We start from the raw sequence: 12,915 nt of genomic DNA, 5'->3' as shown, positions 1-12,915 counted from the left end.
TTTTAAATTTTATCTTATTCTTAAGGTAGATTTTCAGCGCTTTGATGTAAAATGCTATTCTCATACTTTTCATATTCTCCCACAGTGTCTTTTTAGTAATCCATGTGTAATTTATCTTTCATAATATTTGAAATAGTTGAGGATGGTGGTCTCATGCACCTGAGTTTTAAATACATAAAATATGAATCTTATCTTTTGAAACACATAGCTTCAAAATGACTCATAGCAAATTTGAGCACTTAATCCCAAATAAGAATTATATAGACTATTTAGACTTGAAACTCCTAAAACATGCTATGGTTACTTGTTCCTGCACACCACCACTCAGCCGACAGGTAAGGTAAGTTGAAAAGTGATTCCACATGCACAGGTTTGTTTTATGGGATATTCTACCTACAAAAATCTGCATAAAGTCAAGAATTATGACCACTGGAGTAAAGAGCTAAGGATCTTCCAAATTTAGTTCAAGTGATGAAATCTGGAGATTTTGAGAGAGTTTAGAAATGACCCAGCCCATCTTTGCATTTCACAGATACATACACTAAGAGCCAGAATCCCTTCTCAATCTGTAAGAAAGAACTCGGACTTGATATTTTACATCCAGCTAATAACACTTTCTATTATGTTACAATTTTCTCCTAAACCAATGATGAGACTGAAAAATGTATATTTTTACCAGAAAGGAGGAAATTGGTGTATGCTTCAGCAGCAAACACTCAAAATCCACAAAAAACCTGTCCATTTGATATGTGTGCCTTAGGTCACTAACACTCAACTTCCTCATCTCAACCTGAAATCTCAAATTTAATACAAGCAAATGTTGACATACCCAACTTCTTAAATTCAAATTTTCCATCAAATACACATCACAATGCCACCTTCAGATTTTTTAATGCTAGAATACTATTATATGTCCCTTATAGCTTGTGCCAAAGGATCCTTTGTTACAAGTGAGAAGTGGGGATGGATCTTGTTTGTATTTCTATGAAATATTTCTTCCTTTCAGATTTTTTCCCCAAAACTGCACCTTCTTCAGTATTTCATAGGATTTATTCAAAATCAATTAATCTGTAAGTAAAAAAGTTCCTCCTGAATTCCAAACTTCTGTTATGTGTATGTGCGTATAGCTATTACATCCCACAAAACAACTTCTTCACATTACTATTACTAATGCCCAATTATGCTTTAATTTACTCTATATATTCTGCTCCTTCACTCTGAAACTTTAAATTTCTCTCAAGTTCTTCTGGATATGCTTTTATTTTGATAGAAGAATGCTTTTTTAAACATTAAATATTCCTAAACTGTTTGTAGATCAAATTAGATCCATTTTACTGTTCCAGTAATGCTAAATTTTCAATAAACAATTACACTACCAAGTTTATGCCCCATAATCCTTAGGGCTCTAAAAACAATATCTTTTTTTTAATTTTCTAAATTCTAGCTATGTTTACGACTCAAGGGAAATAGTTCATGCCTTAACAATAGCATTCACTGTTATCTGTTTCTCCATTCAGGTGTTCTGTTTGATTAATGGTCTTTAGAACATTACACAAAAGTTTTCTTCACATCCTGATGACACTGTGGGAGAGATGACAATCTGAATCTTATATTGCATATTTGGTTATTGCTAATTCAAAGTCAAAGTTGAATTGGTGAATGAATCAAAAATTAAATAGTTTGATCACCAGTTCATTTCTTTCTCTACTAAAGAATAGGAACACTATACATTATCTTAACAAATCTTCAAGATATATATCTCTTAGTGCAGATAAAGAAGGAGAAAATAAATATTAACATTAGTTTTATCTGGTATCATCCTGCAAACTGTCTTCAAACATATTATGAAACTCAATAGCAAATAAATAAAAGGGGGGGTGTTGAAACAAAGGGATGACAGGAAAGGAGTAAAAAAAGTCTTTGGACTTTGTAAATTATTGCCCAACATACTCTGGCCCAGGTAAATAACCAAAGGAAAAAGCTGTGGGCAAACAAGTAATACTTTAGCTCAAGAAGTAGCATAAAAATGTGTTAGAACTTTATCAAGCAACCTATATTAACTGCAAATAAAAAATTAATATCATAAATAAAGCATTACTTTTGTTCATTTCGTGTCCTCTGATGTGAATGCGTATTTCTCATTTTCAGTGTTTGTGTTTCTTTTTCACTAGAATGCCCCTTTATTAGAGAAATAAGAAACTGTTTAAAATAAAAAGTCAACAGATTATATGTGAAAATTCCATAAGCACTTCGTAAACAACCTACCACCTTGGTATCTTCGTCCTAATTAACATAAAAACAGAAAACCTAACCAAAATCAGTACTAAAGTAAATGATTTACTACATTTTTTAAAACTACATTTTAATTCAAACATACCAGGAAAATACTAATTGGACCTATATTTTCTTTTACTACAGAATTAAAAATAATCAACATGCAAAGCAGACTAACCTTTCCCTTTCTGTCCTCAATAATATTCCTGCAGCCCTAAAGGAGAGAACACATCCTTTATGACATTGCTGCTCAGTGTCCCAACTGATCTAACTCTCTTAAACTATCAATATAAAAATCTTACATGGTTTTGAGGGTGGCTTTTTTCTGGCCCTACAAAGTGAACTTCATGTCTTCATAATACATCTTTTCCAAATGCCTCTGATTGTTAGGTTTCAGTATGACAGGAATGACTTGGATGGGTAGAGCAGGCACGTATGCACAGAACACAATGAGCCCCTGTGCATCTCCACAATAAGAAAGATTAAAAATGAAGCTACTAATACATCTTAAGAGAGATCATACCTTCTGTGTTTTTAACATTTTCTTTTCTAAAAAAAAACACAACACACCACATTCTCTCAAAGATGTGAAAAGCAGAAATAGATACACTGTTACATATGAAAGTTTCAACGGGTTTGCTTCCAGAAGCATTTCTTTATAGTTTTCCTCTTACCTACAGTATGTGTTGGCACTGGCAGGTAGCCCTAATTCGTAGCCAAATTATTTTTGTCCCTGAAGTACAAGCATTCCCCATCGCACATGAATGAGAGATGGTTTACTAGTTTACACACATCTTTATAACTGCAAGAAACCCAAACTCATTCACAAATGCTTTCATTTCAGCAAAGGGAAGGGCTACAGAACACCAGAGATATCCAGTTTGAATTCCTGGTCCCCATTCTCCATGAGAAAATTAAGAGATAAAAACCTTAACTTCAATAAAGAACTTTGGTCCTTAATGCAAGAAAAAGAAACAGATTTCTGTACACCACACTCTACACTTCATTTAAGTCAAAACATTTCAGTGTAAAGAATGAAGAAAAAAAAAAACATCATTTAGTAATAAGCCTCAATGTCTCCACTTCAGAATTCGTCACAACCGCATAGCAGTTTTAGATAATGTGGTTCACAATAACTAGCATCCTTATGCTGCATGATCACCAGCTACACTGATACCTGCTGGACCACCTTCAATCAGTTATAGAGAAAAGCAGGAAGATGAAATAAGCAACACTTCGAAATAAATATATACCACAAGTGATGATTCAGCCACAACATAAAATAAAAAAATAAAAAAATCTCTCAGATCTAAGGCAAGACAAAACTAAAGAGCCAAGTGCCTGAAACGTTACTTAAATAACAGAAAGAGAGATTTGAAATACAATGAGCCAAGTTCAGGTTTGAATTGATTTAAAGTTAGACACTGATTTCCAATGTCTATGAACATCTACAAGCTTTTGTTTTTAATTGTCCTTCTGTCATGTTTTATGGGTAAAAAAAACTCCTTAAACTACCTTGTAATAGATTAATTGCTTTCAAGCTGGGTGACAAAAGGGCATAATGACCGGAAAAAAAAAAAAAGAATGATACAGAAGAAACAGAAAAGGCATGTTAACAAGTTTATCAACAAACCTGGGTAATTCTCATGAAGTACCGGTGAAGGCTCAGTGGTTCTAAACTGGCAGCATTCAAGTTGGGTTCATATTTGGGTTTTTTGTTTTGTTTGTTTTTTTAAACCACCTGTCCTAAAACGACATTGTTTATGCTAATTATCTTTGTTTATGCCACAATTCTGCTTGTTTACTACATTCTTTTAAAATGCCATATCCCTCTAAACGGTTCTCACCAGAATTCTTCTCAATCCTGTTCCGGTCTGGTCCTCCTCAGCAGCCCACTGAGCAGAATGCAGCTCTACAATGAAGGCGCAAGAGCTGGGAACAACTTGGAGGCTCTGAACTCCTCAGGCTGGCAAAGGCAGGAGGACTGCTGAGGTTTCACTCAGGCTCCAGCCGAAAAGGATACTGAATGTGTAGAAATGCAACACCCCCCTATTGGACAAGCAGAACCATACACCACTGTGTCTGCAGAGGAGACGTAAAAAACTCCCAACTAGTAAGTGAAGAGAGGAATAGCTAATTCTAAAGGGAAAGGAGACAAGCTATCCAATGTAGGAGAAAACATATAAGATAAAAAGAGACAGAAAGAGGTCTTCTCCTGAACCATGAGCAGGTCTTGATTAAAAGGAAGGAATGTGTAGCATCCTCCTAAAGGGTGTCTAAATAAACATTGTTTCCTGAAGGAACACAGTGTAGTCTTTAAACGTTTTCTTCTCTAGCAAAGCCACTCATTTGTCTGTGTCACACTATATGCTAGCAATACCACTACATGCAGTTAATATTCAAATGTTGTGTTTAATATAAATGATGATGCTATCAATTGATGAACAGGAAAGGGCGGAATGAATGAGGCAAGAAAGAATTTTAGTCCATGTCTTGTTCAACCAATTTTTTCCATTAGAAGGAAAGTATTTCATGCTGTGGTTAAATCTATGAACATCTTTTTATCTGATTGCCATCATCTGGGTCAGAGAACTGACATAATAAACTATATGTGAATTAGTTAGTACAAGAGAAACATATTAGTTTATTTCCCATCTTATTAGTTAACCTCATTGAAATGATAAATGAGTAACAAATTATAGAAGAAAGCAAAAATCCATCGTTATACTTAGTTAACTAATCTATAAAAAGGAAGGTGTTCAACCTACAGAATACATATCTGCGTTCTGCATATCCTCATTAGGAGTCTGGAGAATTGGAAACAATAGATAATAAAGATCAGATTTTGTCCATAAACATACTTTTGTTTTTAAAATGCGTTATAAATGTAATCCATTTGAAATAGCTTCCAGCTCTGTGGAGAAGTAATGTGCTGAAGTATTAGAATAGGTCATTTAATTTGCCTCTCAGGTCTGATGCATATACAGATTCTAGTTAAAAGCTCTCGAAGAGCAGGTAAAGACTTTGTCATATGCTTATTATATTTGAGAAACATGTGAAGTAATCATAACATTCACACATTTCTATATCTGTTAATCTGCTAAACACTGAGCAGCATACAACGCCACCTGACATTTAACCCTTACTTGTTTTGGTAATCAGTCAGGCAGAGACCGGACTCCAGTGTGAGTGTGACAGAAGTGCAGTGTGCCCATTGCTTCAAGCAAGCTGCATTCCAAGCTACTATTATAGCTCAGTTAACTTGCAGGCTTACTGAGAAGGTAATTAAAATCTATAATCAATGATAGGCACCTTTTCCTCTACAAAGTATTAGTAAATAAAAATAATAATAAAATGAACAAAGGTCAATATCAGAACATCCTGAAAACATAATGTCAAAGTTACAGGTTTATGGTTGCCTTCAGGTGATAGACTGTGATCAGGTAACTTTCCTTCGATTCACTGCTAGAGATTACCTGCTAACATGACTGTCTTATCACATGAGTACAATTATTTTTTAAGTCTCTAATTAAGTCACATAAATCTGTCTGAGTAATAAGTATTTTATAACTATGGCTAAACTTTAGGTAATTAAAGTACTGCTAATGTTAGAGGGATCCTTGTAGACCGCTAATACTAATGTTTCATGGTAGTTTAACAAATTAGTTTTTCATAATACCTTATGTATATGGCTTCAGAAAAACACTTAAAAGTTTCTTACTGTGAAAAAAAATTGTCTCTTTAGTCAATGTGACTACAAATAAATATGATAGGTATGTAAGTTAGATTTTCATTACAGAAGAGTAAGACCTTCTGACTGAGTAAAATACGCAATCGTTGTCTGCACCCGTTTTGAGAGAAGCAATCAAGTAGGTGATACTATGAACTTAATTTGCTGCATCCTACTATGTTCAATCCCAATTTCTCTATTTATTATGAAACTGTTTTCTTAAGCTCTCATCTTACCCTTGCTTTTTACTGAAGTCTCTAACATAAAGCAGTTGAAAAGTGACAAGTAGTTTAGTCATAACACTATTATATTATCAAATAGAATAACTATAAGGGAACGAAATGGAATACAATTGTGATGATAGTATCAAAAACTTATTTTTTTCATTCATCAGAAATAAATTAATATTAATATTTAAGGCAAAATTTAAATATTTTCCTTCTAGGAAAGGAAAATTCTTACCTCACAATTTTTTATTTTTTTTATTTCCAGGGAAATATATAATTTCTCTCTCTTCTTTTAAAAAATTTTAGGAGAGTTCAGCTTTTCATTCTTTTATGACACTATTGCTAACATTTAGACCATGTTGCCAATTATGTTCCCTCTAAAATAGCTTACAAACAATTCCTTAGGATATACTTTGCCTATTCAGCTCCCACCTGAGAATTGTGTTTTTCATTAGTCATAATCAATTATGACAAGGATGCTTGCAAGTAAAAATAATTCTCTTTTACATTTTAGAATCACTCTTTAACTTGCTCTTCCTCCTGGACATTTTTTTTAACAGTCAATGAAATTATTACTAGTTTTGATTTTCTTAACAACTGCATATTAGTCTGACAGTATTGACCATACACATTTCTAGGGCTGGTAATATACACATAACTTGTATAAATCCAAATTTTTATTCTGATTTTTAAGTTTTGAATATTCCTTAAAGTTCCAACTAGTGTACAGGTTGCAAAGAATAACAGAAGATGGGCATGGCTCTATAAATAAAATTAGATAAAAAAAGATCACATAAAACTTCCAAAATACGTGACCACTAAGCAACTTGTTTATATCCTCTAGAGCAAAGTTCTCTATCTCACAAAGAAATTTAGAAGTCTTTTCTTCAGATTTCAGACTAAGTTTGAGTGAACAACTCACTATAGCAGGTGAATATATAGAATAAAAATTAGCACTTGATAGAAAAACCCTACTTACTTAATGAAAGTTGCAAATATTTGAAAAATGCAAAGAAAACCTGACTATATGTGATAGTATAGTTATAGAATATATACCTCCTTTGGAGAATATATGTATTCACTATTGAATCTGCAAGTTATATATGCTATGTAGGTGAATATATATACACCCACTCATACAAATTCAATGTAAATAAATAGTAATGAATTTATTGGGATTTTTGTATATATTACTACGTATAACTGTAGGGGAAATTATTAAGAAATTTTATATTATATGACAGTTTTCAAAATTATTTTAGCTACTAATATTGCCAAACATGCTGTCTATACCAACAACTCTATTGATTATCACTTGCTTATTTAATTAGCCAGTTAGAAAAGCATGCCTCTAGGTGACAACAACAACAAAAAGAAATTCTAATCAGGAGGAAAAAAAATTGTTAAGAGACTTGAGCATCAGAGTAGGAAAGGTAAAAGTTTAGTTTAAAAGAGATAACTGAAAAAAATACAAATAAAGTTCACAGCAGGAAAGCTTGCCTATATAGAGAAATAGGCTACAGTCTGTTAATATGTAACTACCTTTTTATAAGAACAGTCTGTTAACATGCTTACGAATCAGACTCAGAGTTTTATTTTCAAAAAGTATAGAGTTGAAAAATACTGTTATTTCAGTGATACCCTGAGCACATGCTGGGAAAGTTACTGTTGTATATTAACAAACTGCTACATTAAGCAATATTATATTCCAATATCAATAACGTCAACATATACATATGAAATAGGCTATATTTGCAAACAAAAACTATTTGAAAGAGTTAATGTATAAAACTTGAAAAGATGAATTCAAACTATTAAGAACACTCAACCTTTCACTGATATTATCTAGTGAGGATTCACCTTAATTAAAAAAAAAAAAGATGAAGAAGAAATGAAAGAAAGAAGACAGTATTAAAGTGTAAATGTTGGCTATTTTACTTTCTTCCCTGATCTGATATTGGTTTCTCTAATTCTGGCCACATCAAACATTATTTTATTCTTAATATCCTTCTCTTCAATTGCTTCACTTCTATAATGTCTTAATCTTTGTCCTTTCTTTTTTCATCTTTTCATATCAAATTCAGTTGTTTGAGCGATGAACAGCTTGACTTAGCATATTTTTAACCAGCTGGTCTAGCACCTAGCTTGCATTGCATAGTCAGATACAACAAATGTTTATACAGAAGGTAGCTTTCATGAAATTGAAAAAAAAAAAGCCTGGGTATTATGCATCCTGGCTTTTTTTAGATTTTTTTTTTAAATTCACCATACAGAATACAAAGTTTGAATTCTTTTTAATGGCAAACAAAATTCTATTTATAGTTCTAAAGATGAACTCATGCTGGGATAAGAACTCAAATTTTAAAAAAATTTCAGTGTGAACTTATAGGCACACTAAGAAGGCTAAAATTCTTACAAAGCCCTGCTTCACTTACATCAACATCAAATAGAAGGATATTGCACATATTTCTCCAAATAGGAACTACTTAATTACAAATACACGTATTCCCCTTAGATCAAGAGGGGGTATATTGTAAATCAAAATTTAGTTTAAGACAGCAGTGCTTAAAGTGGTCACGAAAACTTAGAAAGGGATCATCCCATTTCCCTTTTTTTTGACATTTCAAAAGTAATCTAAGGGCTTGCTGCAATATTAAATATTCTTTAAAATAATCTGCTCTCTTATATCAACAAAAGGTCATGTGCTTTACTAAGCAGCTTCCAAAGTTTTACGAAGGATCACATAGGAACTTACAGCCTCCGTTTTAACCACCACTAAAATCTTCTGTCACCCCAGGAATTGCCAGACGGAGATGTTGAAAATGGTTAACAACTCTGCACAAAAGCACTTAAAAAGGTGTAGAAGGTAAGAAAAATATCAATGAAGGAAGAAAGTAAGAGAGTGAATGAGAAAGAGAAAAGAAGCCAGTGAGGGAGAGAGAGAGAGAGAGAGATGCTTAATGCTCATTTAATTTCCTGTTATAGGACGCAACCTAAAAACACTGAAATCTCAGAGACTTTACAAATCAGTTCAATTTGGTCCGGGCAATCACCACTAAAAATCAGCTAACAAGATTGCAGAAACACTGAGCTAAAAGCTTTTCTAACAAACAGGCAGCATCTTCCAATTGATTCAGAGACGACTGTAAAATGGGAGAGTTGTACTTCAATATATTAGGGGGTAAAAACTGTACTCACCTTTCAAACTCCTGAGGTAAATCAGGGTCAGTAAGCATGCTGGAAAAGCACAATTTCCCTTTGTCACAGCAGCCACCTATGATCGTCTCCAACTGAACCTGTCAAGTGAGTCCAAACCTTCTAAACCAATTGATTTTCTCTTCTCCTCTCTCTCTCTCTCTCTCTCTCTCTCTCTCTCTCTCTCTCTCTCAATCTCTCTCTCTCTTCCCCCTCATCCCCCCTCCCTCTCCTAGGACTCCTTGACCAGTCTCTTAAAGGGGTAGCGCACTTCCAGCAGCGGGGTCTGGCTGCTCCCCCTTCTACGGGGCTGCATGCTCTTTAGGGCTGCAAGGCACTAGACAACCTCAGGGTGCCTGTCCTTTCCTTTTAATTCTCTCTTCTAGACATCACCGAATGTGAGGAGTCAACTCCTTTAACACATCTCCCATACTCTCTCTCCTCCAAATAATAAAAGTCTGTCTCTCTCTCTTTCACACACACACACACACACACACACACACACACACAGCATGGTTTTTTTCTAAAATGCATTTGCTGCTGATTAAAAGAGAAATCTGCACACTAGCAGAACCCCGATCAAACTGCATTATTAACTTATTAAGCAAAGAAATTATAGCAATAGCCTTTTTTACACAAAGAATTGTTATTCCTTCTCACCCCTTCCTAGGCTCTCTCTGTGAGCACACGGAAACACACACACGCACACACACACACGCTAGCACACAACAATCAGGCATTGTTCTGAGGGAAGAAAAGCAACTTTGACAGATTGAAATATAGCAGAGGCCCCTTCAAGGAAACCTGTAAACAACTTGTCACTCACTCTGTCCGTCTCACTGTTCGCTCGTGCTTTCCACAAAGTGGTGCGAACGTCCTGGCAACCCAAGCAAAGTTTCCTCAGCTCCAAACTCCATAAAACGCGGTGTGCGATGTGGAGGGGAATAGGTATCCACATGCCAAAATCACACGCGCGCGTACACACCACACACACACACACACACACACACACACACACGCACGCACGCACGAGGAAACAAAAAGCACAAACCAAACAACAAAAACAAAAAGAAAACAAAAAGATGCGACCAGCAAACTGTCCTGCCTGGGACTGCTGGGAGGTCAGGGGTGGGAAGCGCTCCCCTGGCTGTGGGTCTCTTTAATTTCCTCTGCCCAGGCAGCCACAGATAACAAGGTGGACAAACTATGGCTTTACAGATCCTAGGCTGGCTGGCAAGGCACAGCCTCCATAGCAGTTCCAATTATCTAGATAAAAATCTGGCAGGCGAGGAAGGTAATCAGGTAATGTACCTTTGACATGAAATGACAGAGGCACATACACCACATACACACAGAGAGAGACACTTACACAGACACGCACGCAGAGCTGGTGGCTGCCCCGCGCACCGCAGCATCTGGTCAGGGAGTAAGCACACACTCACCAACACGAGATAGTGTGCATTCTTCACACACACACACACACACACACACACTCAGTCACTCACACACGCTCTCCACTCCTACTGGGAGGGTTCGTTCTGCACAAAAGGCTACATTACAGAGCCCGCCCCAATAAGGGAAAGAGAGAAAAAAAAGCCTTCCATTGTTGAGAGGGCAGGTCAGTTGATTAGATTTTCTGTGGAGAATTCCACGAGGAAATTCCCTTCAAAGCCGAAGTGATTAACTGGGGGCTATTCTGGAAATGGAGCAGACAATGGCTCAATAGTCTGCACAGCCAATGTCCAGGCTGGCACTGAACTCACTTTAAAAAAAAAAAAATAAAAGCCAGACTCCCTGTTCTTTTCCACACATTCCCCCCCAACCCCCTCCACTCCTTCCAACTTCCCCTCCCAATTCCTTTTATTTTGCAGCTGGACAACATTAAGGGCCTTTAAAACCACAAGGGTTGACCCCATAGCAGTTTGATTAGGTCCCACTTTTTTTTCCCCTGGCGACAGGCAGACAGTAAGTTTACTTTCTTAGACATACACAACGTGACACCATACACATATTCAAATATCACAATCAATGATTCACCGTCTCATGTTAATCAATTTATTATTCATTCAAAGCTTATAATTTCTTGACAAAGTTGATAATAACTTATTAATGCAATCCATCATTCACATGATGGAGTATCCTAAAAATAAACATATACTAGTATATACTACAAAATCAATGCGGAATCAGCTTTAAGCACGTCACTATGGAGTTAAGACACTAACAAAACACAGAATTATGACCCACCCTGAAAAAGCTGTTAACAAGGGATGTGGCAAAAATGACTTGACGCTGACATGATTTTCATTTTCAGCAGTTGGGGAAGGGGGACGGATATTACTCACTATTCTTTCTTGTCATTAGCCTCAAATTATTTTTTATTATAGCCACAACTCACTCCTACATAGAAAAATGAGAAAATTGCTGCATTTACTTTACATATGTTTTTAGCCCTTATGAGACCTACAATCTGAAACATTCTTATTGATAAAGTATACAGGAATAATATTTTATATTGTTCACATTGCTTATGAGAATTAGGGGGTGGTAGCTGCATGGCTAGCGACTATATACACTTTAGAAAGAGTTGTTTTTTAAATTTCCAAATTAGAGAATCTTGCTCCCTCTTATATGCATAGAGAAAAAACGAAGAAGGAGGGAGGTGAGTTACAGGGGCAATGGGAGGTGGATTCAGGAAAAGGAGGAGGCAGTGAGGAGAGGATGCAGGGAGAGCACAAGAAGGAGACATAGTGGCAGCATAAAGATAGAAACAAAGATAATGGCCATAAGGCAGGATGCTGAGATCCGTATGGTCCCAGCTGCTGTCTTGCTACAGCTAATACCTCTGGTTGTTTCTCTGAAACTCTAATCCAGAAGGTCAGCCGAGCAGGTAAGAAAGAGAGTGTGAATGTTTGAGGCCACCTATAGCATAACGGAAAGATGCTCATATCAGGATCTTCCTTGTCTTTGGTTTTGTTTTCAGAGACACTTAATATATGTATGTGTGGGTATCCATGTGCCAAATAAACACACAGAATACATAGGAACATATTAAATGGTTTGGAAGTCAGTTTCAGGTTTCAGTATATTTCTATAAACATTACTGGAGCTATTCAAAAACACAAATTATTTCTTGCACAAGCATCCCTACTGAACAATTTAAAATAGACTGGGAACTAGACAGAAAATTTGCCAAATATAATAATGATCATTTTAATAATGATATTTGGAACTAATGGAACTCCCAAGCTCATAAGGAAGTTTGTTCACGTAGATTAGCTCATGGATCATGTGCACCATAGAGAAGAGGGGGTCTATATATCCCTAAGTTCCCCAGTGTTTAAACTTGGGCAAAAGGAATTTAAAGTCATACAAATGGTTAGTGGTCCATTTGTTACTTGAAGCCAGATCTTATTTCACTTGTGACACTATAATACACAATAAAATAACACTCTAGAATTTATAGCTGAATGAAAATCCCAAGATGGT

General features: G+C 35.6%; 1 protein-coding gene across 6 annotated transcripts in view; it reads right to left on the bottom strand.

The window, feature by feature from the left end:
• SOX5 (SRY-box transcription factor 5) overlaps positions 1–12,915 on the bottom strand; it is a 966,957-nt gene that overhangs the window by 385,536 nt on the left and 568,506 nt on the right. Inside the window, exon 1 of one of the 6 annotated variants that reach the window (XM_081083093.1) lies at positions 10,253–10,357. The exons of 1 other annotated variant lie outside the window; for it this stretch is intronic. Coding sequence is in view for 2 of the 5 variants with exons in the window: in XM_081083090.1 (XP_080939216.1) it covers positions 9,430–9,467 (38 nt within the window). In the remaining 3 variants the exon portion in view is untranslated. Of the gene's footprint in view, positions 1–4,121; positions 4,276–9,429; positions 9,641–10,252; positions 10,358–12,915 lie in introns of those variants that run through there. 4 more of the 6 variants (XM_081083089.1, XM_081083090.1, XM_081083088.1 and 1 more) reach the window with 4 other exon arrangements.

Source organism: Myotis nattereri (assembly GCF_964212035.1).
Source record: "Myotis nattereri genome assembly, chromosome: 2".
Lineage (NCBI taxonomy): Eukaryota > Metazoa > Chordata > Mammalia > Chiroptera > Vespertilionidae > Myotis > Myotis nattereri.
The sequence above is the reverse complement of the archived record's forward strand: the minus strand, read 5'-3'. Positions and strand labels throughout refer to the sequence as shown.